The sequence below is a fragment of the Rhipicephalus microplus genome, unplaced genomic scaffold (genome assembly GCF_043290135.1).
Source record: "Rhipicephalus microplus isolate Deutch F79 unplaced genomic scaffold, USDA_Rmic scaffold_16, whole genome shotgun sequence".
Taxonomy (NCBI): domain Eukaryota; kingdom Metazoa; phylum Arthropoda; class Arachnida; order Ixodida; family Ixodidae; genus Rhipicephalus; species Rhipicephalus microplus.
In genome coordinates this window covers 4,928,283-4,944,509 of record NW_027464589.1, presented here as the reverse complement: position 1 = coordinate 4,944,509, position 16,227 = coordinate 4,928,283, and the positions used below count along the sequence as shown (strand labels likewise).

At 47.2% G+C, this 16,227-nt stretch overlaps 1 protein-coding gene and 1 pseudogene across 7 annotated transcripts in view; one reads left to right on the top strand and one right to left on the bottom strand.

Annotated features, from left to right (window-relative positions):
• Positions 1-16,227, top strand: part of dachs (unconventional myosin-IXb-like dachs) — a 512,416-nt gene that overhangs the window by 282,558 nt on the left and 213,631 nt on the right. For all 7 annotated transcript variants that reach the window (XM_075883315.1, XM_075883314.1, XM_075883320.1 and 4 more), the window contains one exon: positions 15,628-15,770. In XM_075883315.1, the coding sequence (XP_075739430.1) occupies positions 15,628-15,770 (143 nt within the window). The remainder of the gene's footprint in view (positions 1-15,627; positions 15,771-16,227) is intronic.
• Positions 10,453-12,185, bottom strand: LOC142784941 (uncharacterized; annotated as a pseudogene).

The following is a 16,227-nucleotide window of genomic DNA, read 5'->3' as shown; positions in this document are numbered from 1 at the left end:
CTAAAACTGTTTTACTATAAGCGCTTTATTGACGATATCTTTTTGATACGGCATCATGGGGAAACTGAACTTTTGTCTTTTGTGGCAAGCTTTAACAATTTTCTTCCATCAATCTCCTTCTCGCTCGTCTACTCAGCATCAAACATAAACTTTCTGGACGTCACGGTATGCATATCAGGTGATAAACTATCGACAAAGCTTTACAGAAAGTCGACTGATAGACACCGCTACCTTGATTTTGAAATTAGCCACGTAAGACACAACAAGACAAGCGTACCCTACAGCCAGGCACTCCGTTTTTAAAGGTTGTGCTCCGCAAAATCTGACTTCAGGGATAATTGTGACAAGCTCAGTGATGCCCTAAGAAGACAAAAGTACCCGCCTCACATAATTGACGATGACATTAAACATGCTAATGAAATGGATAGGAGCATGCTCCTCCACTCTAATAAGCCTGCTCAACAGCGACCATATACAAACCTCATATTAACGCATTCCGCATCAGCACCAAACGTTAACCACATCCTAGGAAGGCACCACAACGTTCTTATGCAGGGCGACCGTCTCCAAAAAATATTTTCAGAATGGCTACGTGTAGTCTATCGCCAGTCGAGAAACTTGCACAATATGCTGACTTCATCTGTGCTAACTCATCCTGCCTATCCAGGTTGCCACCCTTGTGGCAAACCACGTTGCAAGGTTTGCGTACACATGACCACCTCTATTTCAGCCCACAGTTCGGCGTCAAATTTCACAATGATAATTAAAGGTGATTACGATTGCGATACGAGTAACTGTGCATACCTACTTGAGTGCTCAGTCTGTAAGCTTCAGTACTTAGGCCAGACAGTGACACCATTCAGACTGCGGTTTATTAACCACAAGGCGCTTGTCACAACTTTCCCTAACCTACCCCTATCTAAGCACCTGAATGCGACAGGACATTCACTCGATAACCTAACAGCAACCATATTAGAATCTGGTTTTAAATCTTACCACGAACGGGAAGCACGCGAATCATTTCTCATCTACAAATTTAAAGCACTGTCATTCAGCATTAACGAAAGCGCAGGAAAACACACGTTCCAGGGCGCACATTTAGCAACGGGATCACTATGTCACGGACAAGGCTAAATTCCATACCACATGTCTGCCGCTTTTATCAGTTTTCAGCATGTTACCTACAATTCTGTTATATTTAATTCTCATGAATCCCATGAATCTCACTTTTATTTGTGCTTTTTTTTCAAATCATCATTGCCACATAATTCACCTGTGTTTTCTTTATATTGCTGTTCTTGTTGCTTTACACCTGTTTTTTGTTAGTTCTTTTAGCGCATTGTTGCTGGTTGTTTACCTATGTCTCTTGTTAGTTCATCGAGTAGTTTTAATGCAATGTTGTTAAATACATTCGCTGTACATAATCACCCATCTTATCATGTTGATCCTTTCTGTGACTGTGAAAAATGCTCTTTTTTGCTGCGCAGACTTAACCGTATATTATCATTTCGTGATATAGTCGTGTCATTATCACATCGTGCTGTTTTGCATGTTGATTTGTGTACCACTGTCATATATGTGACATTAGATATTAAATAGACACGTGTTGGGGGCCCCCAATGTATATAAGCAGCACGTTGGCATTTGCAATGTATTCCCTAACGAAGGCCGGACCATGGCCGAAACGTAGGAGTAATAAAAGTTTTCGTACGTTTGTCCGCTCAAGCCAATTTCTATTTATCACTGGATTCACAGAAGACACTCGCTTGATATATATATATATGCGTGTGCGTGCGTGTGTGTGTGTGTGTGTGTGTGTGTGTGTGTGTGTTGTAGCGAAGAAGAAGTGCCTCAGTGGCATTTTTCTGCGCCTCAGGGTCATCGCCATCAGTACAAGCTTGTGCTTGCTGCACTAAGCCGGACACTGCTGACTGCTTCTCCTTCTGCAATCAGCTCTGCAAATAAACCCCGTTACAAGTGGTGGAGTCTGCGGGGTTTTGATCATCCTGGAGCTTCAGAATTGCATTTTACGGTCTATTATGCCTACCGACGCAAGCGCCGCTCCAATTCCTCCATCGGCGCCACCTACTGTCCTCTGTGCTGGTTCTCTGCGTCTGCGAAATTCCCCTGTTTTCTCAAGCACAGAAGACAAGGACGTTCATGACTAGATTTCTATGTACGAGTGAGTGAGTGCTCAAAACAAATGGGATGATACCGCCAAGTTGGCCTACGTCTTCTTTTACCTGTAGGATGTGGCCAAGCTGTGGTTCATAAACCACTAAGCCACACAAGTTTTCAGACGGCCTGAGGTACGGAAACGTCGTGCCGAACAATGCTAGCATACTCGGTTCCAGCAGCTTGGTGAGAATTTCACAAGCTGTATTGAGAACGTTCTGGACCTTTGCAAGCGAGTCAACAGGTCGATGTCTGAAGAGCTCAAGATCAAGCACATCATGAAGGGCATTCAGGACGACGCTTTCTAAATGTTGCTTTCTAAGAGTCCTCGCACTGTCGTTGAACTCACCGTGTTTTGCCAGAGTTTCGACAAGTTGCGCAGGCAACGTCTTTCCACCCGACGTTTCGCGGTTCCCGACGACTCTTTGTCCAGCCTGTCCACCCTTGGCATAGAAGACGACCATGCCCCTGTTCTCTCAAAGATCCAAGAGTTCATCCGCACTGAGGTTGCTCGTCAACTCATTTTGATGTCCTGTGTACCCGATCAACCATGATGATTGGTGTCTACACTTCGCGACTTCATTCAAGACCAGGTCGCACAAGCTCTTCCTCCTGCCCGTGAACCGCCGCCAGTCGCCGCACCTCTCACAAACGCCGAGGCCTTTGCTTGTTGTCGACAGCAAGCGTTCCAGCCAGCGCCTATGTATTCGTCACTGCCCTTTTCACCGCCGACCTGTTCACAGCTGCCTATGCCGATACCAACTCGGCCGCAGTTTTCTGCCCCCCGGCCACAACTTTGTGTCTACGTTGACCAATGGCGGACCTACGACAACCGTCCTATATGTTTTGCTTGTGGCGGTGTGGGCCACGTGGCACATTATTGCCGTCATCGCCAGGCTGCTCCGAACATTCGATGAATGCCCTCGTTTGACCTTCAGCTTTCTTCTGTGTTTTCAAGTCGTTCTTCCTCTTCTTTTCCCCCTGATCGTCCACTCGGCCTAACCCACCGCTCCCCATCTCCACGTCGACGTTTGCCTTTCCCTATGCATGCCGTTCTGCACCCACCGATCAGGAAAACTAACGACCGCAGTTCCCAAGGCAAAAACTGCATCCCCATCACCATGCACAAGTCCTAGCCCCTGTCTAGCTAATGTCATTGAAGTGTCAGTCGATGGTATTGTCGTCATGGCACTTGTCGACACCGTAACCGCTCTATCCGTCCTTTCCGCCCACCTGTGCTGCAAACTCTGCAAAGTTCTGACGCCATTATCCGGTCTCTCTCTTAGAACGGTTAACGCACAAAGCATAACACCTCTTGCAGCCTGTACGACACGAGACGCCATCCAAGGGATTATGTATATCGTCGAATGTGTAGTGCTGCCCTCGTGTTCCCATGATATAATACTCGGCTGGAACTTCCTTGCGAATAATAATGCCGTCATTGACTGCTGTTGCACTGGACTTGAGCTGTCTGCACTTCCTAATGTTTACGCTGTTGAAGCCGCCATTTCATATTATAAACTGTCTATTTCTGATGACACCATCGAACCATCGCGCTCGTCTCTGCTGGTGACTGTGTCATGTGACGCTGTTTCGACGGTGATGTTCTATTTATGATCTCTGCCCTGTTCATTCAACCCAAATGTCCTTCACTGCCCGTTGCTCTCTTTACTCTCCGCCATGGCGTCACAAAGACACTCGTGTACAACACGCTAGAAGGGCCTTTACCTTTATTCCATGGTGGATGTAGCGATCACGTGCATCCGATCGACGCCTGTCACATTTTTGACGATCCGTCTAGTTTACTTTCTATGGACTTCAGCGCACTCATTTCTGACCCTGTTGTTGTCCAGTCACTCCTTGATGCTTTCTGCCGCTCCATTGATGTCGCAACGTCTTCTTCAGAAAGAAGCCAGTTGGGCAACCTGCTGCAAAAGTTTTGCACTTCTTTTTACAGCCACGCTTCTGGCCTCGGTCGCACATTGAACATATCTCACAAGATTGACACAGGAAGCCATACGTTTCTACGGCAGCGTCCCTACTGAGTCTCAGCGACGAACCACCGTGTTATTGATGACCAGGTTGCCGACATGCTCCAGCGGTGTATTGTACAGCCTTCTAACAGTTCCTAGGCGTCACCTGTCGTTCTTGTTAAGAAGGACGGCTCCATTCGGTTCTGTGTGGACTACCGACGCTTAAACAAGATCACCCGTAAAGACGTTTACCCATTACCATAAATAGACGATGCCCTTGATTGTTTTCAGGAAGCAGAATACTTCTCTTTGCTGGATTTATGCTCTGTATACTGGCAAGTTCCTATACAAGCATCTGACTGACCGAAAACAGCCTCTGTCACAACTGATGGATTACACGAATTTACCGTTAAGCCTTTCGGCCTTTGTAAAGCTTCAGCTACTTTTGAAGGAATAATGGACACTATTTTACGAGGCCTCTAGTGGAACACATCTTTATGCTATCTCGATGATGTAGTTGTCTTTTCCGATGATTTCGACACCCATTTAAATCGTCTCGAGCATGTCCTCACACGCCTCACCGACGCCGGCCTTCAACTCAGTTTCAAGAAGTATTGTTTCGGTGCCCAGCAGCTCACTATTCTTGGCCATGCATTCAACGTCGTCACTGACTACCACGCCCTTTATTGGCTATTCACACTTCCGGACGACTCGCTCGCTGAGCGGTCAAACTTCAGGAGTACGACATTCACGGTATTTACAGATCCGGTTGCGAGCACATGGACGTCGACGTCCTTTTTCACTCACCCATATCGGATGAAGGTGTTTGCCTCTCTTCCCTTGAGCCGGCACTTGCGCATCCGCCTTGCACAACATGACGGGTGAACAACGAAAAGATTCCTGGATCAGTGGCCTCATAAGCATTCTTTCTAATCCTCTCACTCCTTCGCCATCTCGCGCTCTCCGCGGCCAGGCTAGCAACTTTTGCCTAAGGGTCGATCTTTTTTTATTGACGCAACTACCTTTTCAATGACCGCAAGTGGCTCCTTGTAATACCCCACCATCTTCAAGCTGTTATGTGCGAAGCTTTCCATGTTGACCCACAGTGCGCCCACGCAGGCCTCTTCAAGACATACGCTAGGCTTCAACTCAGATTTTGTTGGCGCGGCATGTACAACTACGTGCAGAAATTCATTAGCTCGTGTGCTCAGTACCAATGATGAAAGTTACCTCCTGGGCAAGTCTACCCGTCACAACCTCTTCCTTGTCCTAGTCGACCTTTTAATCACGTCTGCATTGACATTTATAGACCACTACCATCAACTGTAGCTGGTAATCGCTGGATTGTTGTTGCGATAGACCATCCCACACGCTATGCCAAAACAGCCGCGCTGCTGACTGCCACAGCCCGTGACATTGGAACGTTTCTTTTGCAACGATTCGTTCTGCGTCATGGTGCCCATCGCGAGCTCTTCAGTGACAGAGACCATGCCTTCCTTTCTGACGCATCGAAAGGCATTACTCAACGAATGCCAAATCGTGCACTGCACAAGTACAGTGTACCACCCTCAGACGAATGGCATAATGGAATGGTTCAACTGTACTCTCTGCGATATGCTGTTGATGTACGTCATCTCTGATCATTCAAATTGGGACCAAGTTCTCCCATTCATCATCTACACGTATACAGTCAACTGCCGATTTTTCGGACCCTCCAGGGAGCGAAAAACCGTCTGGAAATTCGGGCAGTCTGAAAAAATGAATGCAAGCAAAAAAAAAAAACACATTATTTTACTGATAATTTTTAATGCAAGCAAAAAAAAAAAAAGCACCATTTTGCTAATATTTTTCAATGCAAGCAAAAAGCACACCATTTCATTGATATTTCTCGGATCAAGAGGGTCAAGGTCGAAGTACCAGACTTCCGGAACTCTGCCAAAGCATCAATGGGGTGGCTCTAAATCGAGCCGTTAAAAAAAATGCATGCAGCCGACAGCGGGTGCTGTCAGGGCAGCCGGTGTTAGAGCTGCAGTGGCTTGAAAAACTGGTTGATCCTTGTTTGAACGGCGTTCTGCTTGCATGTGATCACATTCGCCTCGATCTGAGCAAGGGTCATGTCATCACTGTACACCGATGACAGCGTCATCAATGCTCGCATCAATTCGGCGGTCGTAGGTGGCGCAGGCGTTGGTTCCTCTTTTTCGACATCGGAGTCGTCTGAATTCGCCATAACCTGACTGACTATTTCGTCGTCGGTTAGCTCTGCTCAGAAGTCGAGCTCATTGTCAGCATGGACGAACAGCTGGAAAGTTATTTCTGTGGGCATGGAAGCACCAGAAGAGCTGAGGTCGTTGATAATATCGTCCATGAGAGGGCACAAGTCAGTCACGCTGTCACTTTCTTCAGGCAAGTCTGCTGCCTCTGTGTCGAGTATGAAGCCCATGTGGCGAAAGCAGTTGCGAAGCGTGGCTTGCATTACTGCCTTCCATGCGTCCGTAAGCATTCCGACAGCAGACCGAAGGTCAACGCTGTAGCCTTTCCCGTTTTCTGAGCACAGCACCATGCGGTTGAGTATACGTGAACGATACAAAATTTTCAGGTTACGGATAACGCCTTGGTCCATCGGTTGGAGGATCGCAGTCATGTTGGGTGGCATGAATTCCAGCTAAATAGCCTTAAAGTATTGATGTGACCATGAGCAGTGCAGCTGTCAATGAAGAGCAGAACACGTCTGTTCTGTTGTTCAAACTTCCTGTCCAACCTGCGGACAAAACTCTCAAACAACTGCTGTGTTACCCATGCCTTTTTGTTGGCTTCGTATAACGCTGGCAGCATTGCCCCTTTAAAACTCCTTGGGATCTTGGACTTCCCGATTACTAACAAAGGAAGTTTCTCGCTGTCAGACATGTTGCTGCCGACAAGAACGGTCAGCCGTTCTTTGCTACGCTTGCCACCATGGCATGTGTCACCAGCAAAAGCGAGTGTTCTTTCCGGCAGCAGCTTGTAAAACAAGCCAGTTTCGTCGCATTTGAAAATGTTGTCAGCAGAGAATTGCTGCAACAAAGACTGGAGTTTTCCTCTGCGGTACTGCGCAATAACTGCACTGTCGATGGTGCCGCTTTCGCCACACATCTTCTTTAACTTGAGGTCATCCCGATGCTTAAAGTTTCTCAGCCATCCATCACTGAACTTGAAATCTGTGATGTCTATTCGAGGCGCGAGAACTTCCGCTTTTTGCTTCAAGATGCAGCCCGAGACTGGTAACTGCTTGGCAATCATTGAATAAAGCTGCACGACGAGAGCGTCCTCAAGCTTTGAATGAACACCTTGGCTTGCATTGATCTTTTGGTGGGCACCAGACGGTTTTTCGGCCGCTTCCAAGATCTTGTCTTTGTTCCTCGGGAACTCGGAAACTGTTTGCTTGTTAATGCCGAACTCCTTGCTCACGTCAGCCTGCGATCTGCCACTCTTCACTAACTTAATAAAGGCGGCTTTCTTCTTCATCGTTAACGACGGTACTGTTTTCCGCGCTTCGATGCCATCGGCGAAAACTGTGGGCTATCGCAGGCAAGCGAAATCCTGACGATGTGAACAAAAAAGTTTGCTGATGAGCGTCGAAGCACCTAGGCTTAGCGTTGGAGAGCACACTTCACACGATCGCACAACCACGCACTAGGCTAGCCAAACACCATGTGGGCTGCGTAAACAAAACGGCGCGACAGCAGGCAACGGTGCCTCGGGTACTCCGGAATGTGGCGCTGATAAACATTCAAGATAGCCAGCGTGGCCAGACCAAATCCGTGTGTGACGGTTAGTTCTAGTTCGAAGTGGTGAAACGCTTCGCGAATGGGCTGCGCGGGAAGCCAGAGTGGCACGCACGAGCACGAGCGCTAAAGCGAAAAGAACTTTATTGGCTCCAAAAAGTTGTGTTGCGACTGCGCTAGTCGACTGCGATCACGACTGCGCTAGTCGACCGCGATCACGGCTGCGATAGTACTGATCAACACGACTAGCGCAGTCGCTAGTCGTGTTGATCACGACTAGCGACTGCGCTTGGGGATGCAATTCCAGCTGCTGGTATGCAGTGGACAAATCCAACACCGTGAAATATTTGCAACCAGCCAGCTTTACAAACAGATCCTCAATCACGGGAAGGGGGTAATGATCAGTTCTTAGGCATGGGTTTAGTGTCACCTTGAAATCCCCACTCACCCTGACCTGGTTGTTTGGTTTCGGTACCCCTACTAGTGGTGTCACCCATTCACTCTGCTGAACAGGTACTAGCACTCCTGTTTTCACGAGGTTCTGCAGTTTCAAAGACGCTGCTTCTTTAATTGAAAACGGTACCGACCACGTTTACAAAAAATGGGTGTGCTATTATTATCTTTAAGCACTAACTTAATGGCCCTGTTTTTAATTAGACCCAAGGTAGGCTCAAAAATCTTAGCATATTTTTCAAGCAGCAACACCACTTTGTCCAAGCAAACCCCATGCACACTAGCCCAGTCTATTTTCAGTGCTGACAGCCAGTCTCGCCCCAACAGCATAATGTTAGTGCTCTCGTTTGTTTTCACGACAATTAGCAAAAGTTGCTTGTACTGACCATTGTGCTCTACGGAAACGTTTAGCTTCCCTTTTACCGTCAGCGGAGTGCCACCATAGGTTTTTAGCTTGAGACTGCATAGCTCTAAGGGTAGGCTGGGCCAATATTTTTGGCACAGTGACTCTGCTACAATTGACACAGATGCCCCTGTGTCAATCTGCATACGCACACTTTTATGATCTAGCTTCAGGCAAATTTCGTAGAGTCTGGTGCGCCCCTCGCAGGAATAAATATTGAACAGCACATGTTCACCCGCGTCACTTTCCTCGTCTATCACGTTCGCAGCGTCTCTACCTCTGTCCCTACACATCTTCGCTAACCCCCGAATGCAGAGATGTTACTTGGCTCGTGACTTCGACTTGACTTGAGCAAGTCGACGCGAAGCAAGCAGCGGACTTCAAAACGCCCAAGTCAGCCTTTGCGTTTCATAGATGCTCAGGCTGTCTTGCTTGATCAAGTCAAGAACGAGCTTCAAAGCAGAAACACGCTGCTCGCCTGCTAACGAGGGTAATAATGAAGTTGTTCGCATAAGGCACGCATTACATCAAAAAAACACCGTACGTTTTAAAATAACTATAAAAACGAAGGGCCACAAGCATATTCCTGACATTTTACGGCTAACGAGTGGCACGTGGTGCCTGCCGTCACAGCGATGCGCAGTGTTGCTTTTGTAAAGCATTCGTTACCCGCTGGTTTCAGTGGCCACCCAAATGCGGCGCGTTTCTCCGTGGTTGCTTGTTTGGAGGCGAAGCAAGCATCGCGTTGGGTTCTTTCCTCGTTTTTTTTTTTTTTTTTCAATCGAACGCCACGGCATGTATTTGTGCTGACCTGGCTCACGAGGTGACGCGATTTTCACGGTATTTGCCTTTCTGTTCGCCTGTGTGCATGCCTGTAGTGGGCTAGGTCGCAGTTATATATATATATTGCCACGTTCCATTTCCCAAGTTTTTGTTATCGTCCCAAAACACCACACGATTCTCAGCGCAAACCGCGCCTGCAGTTTTCGAGAGAGTTCCGGACTGTAGTAGATCATTTCGATAAGATCACGCCCACTGTGCGAATGGTACAGATTGTTCTGGAACGTACGCCGCCGCCAGCGATAGCGCTAGAACATTCGACGGCGGGAGTATAAATGCCGACGCGCTTCGCCGCTTGTCAGTTGTTGATCGAAGGCCGACGCTCCGTTCGCCGCTATCAGTCTGAGACTGGTATCTGTGCGAGACTGCTGCTGTAATTGGACTTTCTGTTTACCGGGCACAGGTTCGCCCAAATAAACAGTTACATTCCAACAAGAAGTCTCCTGTCTTCGGCCACGTCACGATATATATATATATATATATATAACAAGTTCTGGGAACAAATGTGCTTAGTATCCTTTTGTTGAGCTTGGTAAACAAGAGAAAAAGCGGGGGTCAGCACATTGCCCTCAGCAGAATTTTGTCTCGTGGGGTGCAGCAGTGTCTTGCTGCGTGATGGTGAAGCGGATAAAAAAAAACCGTGATAGGGGCACCTCTTTTTTATGTGTGTGGAATTCTACGTGGCGTTGTGCTACAAGCGATGCTATCTGAGCGAGAAACAGTGCCCTAGACGGGACGAAAAGATAGACGAGGCACACGGACACAGCACAGAGTCATTTATTTTTTACCGAAAGAGACGGAAAATGTCGTCGTGTTATATAAAAACAGAAATAGCCTTTGCAGTTACGGAACACTTCGACGTTGTCGACACCGGGGCTATTAATACGCACGTACGTGTGTGTAGTCGACACAACCTGTAACGCAAGGGAACTCAGCCACTTCATAACAGTCCGCCGGCTGCGGAAAGCGCACCAGCATCGCGTACAGGTGCTTTGCGATGAGTAGCGTAACTTTTTCGACTGCACGGCACACTGTCGACTACGAAATGCGGACGAAATTTCCGGTGACTGGTTGGAATGTGCCAGCGCTGTAAAACCTGAGAGCCATCAGTAGCTGTAACACTGGATGCACGGGCTGTCTTCGGTTGTCCCCACTTTCACGGAGCGGCAACATAATGAGCAGCTGCCGCACGGCGTTCTTCATGAATCTGTACCTAGCGTGGAATTGTTGCTTGTCGTACAACTCCATCGGATTTCCTTGGTCACGTAAAGCGGTTCCAAGAATCTTCGACAGGCAGTGCGCCTCAAAAAATGCTACGCTTATGGCGAGGCAAGCAAACTCAAAAGCGGCCACCTTTCACGCGACGTCCATTCGAGAGGTGGCCATGTTAGAATAACGCGTGAAGTCGCTTTCAAGCTAGCCCCGCAGCTGACTTGAAACTTGTCCTGACTTCGACCGAGCCAAGTCGCCTTGAAGTCATCCGCAAGTTCGAGAACGATTTATGGCGACCGGCAAGACTGTCTTGAGTCAAGAACGAGTCAAGTAACATCTCTGCATTCGGGGGTTAGTGTCCAAACCGTTTACACACCCGACAACGGTACTTTCGAAATTTGCAGATAGATGCTTCATGCTCTGAGCCGCATTGAAAACAGTGCACTGGTTCCGTTCTCCTGGTGCCAGCAGGCATCCCCGAAGTTTCTTCTCTCCAGTGTGGTGGGCGTTTCCCGCTCTCTGTTTTGCGGTTAAGGGTGCTGATCATTCCTTGCGCCGACTTGGGCTGAAAATCCTGGCTTTCTTTCTGGGCCAACTCAATACTCCTAGCGATATCGCAGGCCTCTTTAAAAGCCAACTTGCTTGTCTTTAACAGCTCTGAATGTGTTTCTTTGTCGCAAAGTCCTGCCACAAACCGGTCGCGCAGCGCGTCATCCAGAAATGTTCCGAAATCACAGGATGTCGCCAACCGCTTCAGCTTTACAGCGAAGGCTGTCATCGCTTGCCCATCTTGTTGAAAACAACGATTGAATTTGAAACGCTCGGCGATCATGGAAGTTTCGGGAACGTACTGCTCTTTCAGTGTCTGTACTAACTGTGTGTACGTCTTGTTTTCTGGCTTTTCTGAGTTTTGTAGGCCTTCTTTTCTATTGCCGTTATGAACACTGACCCCTTCAGGTCGCCGCTCACCTGGGAGGCCTTCGGGAAGTGGTCGAACCGCTCCACATAGGACTGAAAATCTTCGTCACCATCCTCGATGAACTGATCGAACCTTCCCAATGTCGCCATCCTGCTTGTATCTTCGCAGTGCTTCAGAACCGCCGCTAATGGTGTCTTGTAGCCCAGTGGAATTTGGATTCCATCCTCATCGCCAATCTGTTGTAGCTTCAAGGGACGAGCAGAGCCAGAGTGGCCGTGAACGAAGAACAGTAAGACGGTTTATTGTTACATGCATGCGGAGTTCAAAAGAACACTGAGCGCCCGGTTCACAGCACTTATATAGCCATGAAGCACCGGCGGTATCAGTGTGACGTCACACAGGCTTCACATGACACCACACGGAGTGTGGGCCATCGCAGGCAAGCGAAATCCTGACGATGTGAACAAAGGAGTTTGCTGATGAGCGTCGAAGCACCTAGGCTTAGCGTTGCAGAGCACACTTCACATGATCGCACAACCACGCACTAGGTTAGCCAAACACCATGTGGGCTGCGTAAACAAAACGGTGCCACTGCAGGCGACGGTGTCTCGGGTACTCTGGAGGTGGCGCTAGTAGACATTCAAGATAGCCAGCGTGGCCAGACCAAATCGGTGTGTGACGGTTAGTTCTAGTTCTAAGTGGGGAAATGCTTCGCCAAAGTGCTGCGCGGTAAGCCAAAGTGGCACGCACGAGCACAAGCGCTAAAGCGAAAAGAACTTTATTGGCTCCAAAAAATTTCCGGGTGGATAGTTGTGATTGTCAGCGAAACACCCTTGCACGATAAACAGGGCCAGTGTTAGGAATCTCGGAGGCCGTGTGTTTCTCCGCTAACGATCAATGAGTCCAAGCAACAGATGCTGCCACAGTAGACCAGCGCGCTCATTTATGCGATCCTAATCGCGTGTGACGCAGTTGTGGTGGTTTCCACTGGAGGTCAGTGGTAGTTTTTTACCTTCCGTCACGTCAAAAAGTTCGGAAAATTGGACTCCGGCGGTTTCGAGCGTCCGAAATTTTAGACTTCCTCATACATTGATTTTTTGGGGCTCATGGCGGTGCCGCGAAGATGTCCGAATTTCGGGCATGTCCGAAAAATCGGCAGTTGACTTTAATACTGCCGTACAAGCTACTACTGGGTTCGACGTATTTTCTTTTCTACGGACGAGAACCTTCTAACACAGTAGACACTATTCTTCCATATGAACCTGATGAGTCCGAAAGTACAACTCTGTCCGAAGCTACCCGACATCTTAAAAAATGCCGCCAGCTTGCCCGCTCTTTTTCGACTGAAGACCAGTGGCAGCAGCAATCCTGCCAACCTGTGGACCGTTCGGCTCCAAACATTTCACCTGGTTCATTGGTATAGCTTCGGGCACCTGCGAGTGCACCTGGCCACTCCACAAAACTTCTTCCCAAATACCTCGGACCATACTGCGTTGTAGACCAAACGTCACTCGTCAACTACATCATGGAGCCCATCATCCCATCCAGACCTACGCTACTGCTGCCGTGACACTGTCCACGTCTCTCGCCTCAAGCCTTACTCTGACCCATTAGTTGTTTTTTCTCCGTAATCCACCAGGATGGGGCCTTTTTTTGCAGAGGGCGACTGTAGTGAGAAAAAGAGGGCGACTGTAGTGAGAAAAAAGCACGAGCTTATGCTGATGGCGATGCCCCGCAGGGGCATCGCCATCAGCATAAGCTCGTGCTTGCTGCGCTTGGCCAGACGCTGCTGACTGCTTCTCCTTATGCGTTCTGCTCTGCAAACAAACCCCGTTACAATAAAGAAGTGCTTCTGTGGATCCAGTGCTTCTGTGGATCCATATGTCCACTTGGGGGAAGGATGGGTGCTTGGGAGGTATTGTTGACAATAATGGCATAGCTCGTTTACGTTCGCCTTACTTTGTTGAGTTCCTGTTCCTTTCTAATTCCACCATGTCCCTCTTGCTTCTTTCTAATGTTTATTCCTCCTCTTTTTTCTCGTCTTTTTTTTTGTTGTTGTTAATATTTTTCTTCTGTCCCCTTCCCTCCTGTCTCGAGAAGCTATAAGAAGACACGAAAATGTGTAAATAGTATTATGCCTTGAAAAAGATGGGGCTCCCATCGAAAACGTCGGCTGAATAAACAAGTTTTTATCTTTATGTGAAAGCGCATGTACTTTTATACTTTGTGTGTGTGTGTATATATATATATATATATATATATATATAACTAAACAATGCTTTACAATCGATTGATGCATGGTGTGTAACGTGGGCATTAACAAGTTGTAATGTGAAAGCGCATCTACTTTTATATTTGTAGTCTTGCGGCAACCCAAGTTATTCTTCTGTGTGTGTGTGTGTGTGTGTGTGTGTGTGTGTGTGTGTGTGTGTGTGAGAATACCTGACAAAGGCAGACCCTCGTGTCAAAACGTTGGAAGTAATAAACATTTTTGCACGTTCGTCGATCGTTTCTCAATGCATGTATATGTATATATTTATATAACCAACATATGTACCCTCAGGAACGTAATAAAAATTGAATAGAAACAACTAACGTAGAGGGCACGAGACCCGCCTTGGTCAGTAATTCTTTTGGTGTCCTACCAGGGAAAGCAGAGGAGGAACTTGCCAATGTCGACTGACCATACGCGAGTATCATTGACCATCAACGGGTGCAACGTGCCTTCTGTGACCGTGTTTTGTTGATGGCTTGCAGCAAGATGCGTGGCACATTTAGTGTGACTAGCTACCACGAGCAGCTGGCCTGAGGTGTTATAAGGATGGTGCCATGCTTTAGAAAAATGCCCTCTGTCAAGTGCTTGCACCGTTGACAATGGCAACTGTGTAAATCAGTAGAACAAACATCAAGCTGGAAATTAACAGTGATTTGACCTGTGACACAAGAAACTCTCACTTATTTGCTAGAATGCCCGGTGATGTACAATACCTAGGTCAAACCGAAGCTCACATGTTGTGCTTAAATTGCAAAGTTTACACTGAAGCCTTAGACCACACCAAGCTTGCTGCAATGGCTACATTTTTTAGGAACTGAGCCTTTCTTCGAACGACATTATAATTTGTTGCTGACCCACTCACTGGATTGCCCGTGCGGCGAAACTTTCAAAAGAAAAAGTAAAAGAGTAAACAATATGGTAAAAGGGGCCATAGAGACCACAAGTAGAGGGCTAATGGAGTGCAGGGTGTGAGCGCTTCATTGCAAGTGGGCCACTGTGCAAAGGAGTTGAATCAACGGTAACACAGAAACAAAACGATTGAAAGGTTTTGGTTGAACACTCAGTCATACCTTGTTAGACTGGTCATGAAGGAAACTTAAAGATTGATTTACCAGTGCAAAATGATGAACAAACCTGCCCAAGCAGAACTTAAACATAAGGCCTTGTTTTTTTTTCTCAGACACAACTTACACATAATAATGCTAAGGAAAGCATAGAGATTGTCATTAGTAGTAATTGTAATGTACATATGAAGAAAGCAAAGTGGATGAAAAGATACCTTGCCGCCCCTGGCAGAGACCGGACCTGCAACCTTCGAATTACCACGTCTGATGCCCTACCAACTGAGTTACAACTTACTTATAAAAGTTACAGGTTGGGTCTCTGCTGGCGGAAAGTCCACTTTATGTCCGCTTCACTTTCTTTAATTTTTATTATAATTACTTCTAATAACATCCACTATAGCTTCATTCACAATATTTGCTGTCAGTTCTCATATATACTGCTGATCACATGAGGTATATGTTCAACTCATAAGTTTGCCAAATGTTTCAACAATGATTTCATTTACAGAAATAAGCACGAGGATTGTGTTATACTTTAAAACTTCACAGACACCGGAAGCCAGCATGCGTCGACAATCGGCTCGAGTGGTGCCAAGTCGTCCAAGTCGATGAGCGTGCTCAACTCGGCAGTGCGACACGCCACTGATGGATTCATCGGCATACTCGACATGTTTGGCTTCGAGGACGTCAAGGTGAGGTTCGCTCTATCTGTGTCTATTGCACCATCTTTATATACTTGTGATTCTGAATTATTTACTCTGACTTAACAAAAATATCAGAATATAGTACATAAACGTTGCATCACCTATGCGGATGGCACCCTCCGTACCACACGTGAATGATCAAAGCCGGCTCGTATACAAAGTACAATGCAGGTATTGCGATGCTGGTTACAACGACCAAACAGGCAGGACAAGCGTAATGAGTCTCAAAGAATACAAAGGGGATGTCGCTAATGCAATGTGTTCCAGGACCGAGCTTGTTGAAAGCAGCTGAACATACAGTTAAACCTGCTTATGACGAACCTCCACGTAATGAGTTCCTGAGTATAATGAAGTTTTCCTATTGCATGCCGTTATTCCATAGATACACATGTGTTTGCAGCCTCCATGTGACAAAGTAACAACAGGAGACATCCTTGATATAACG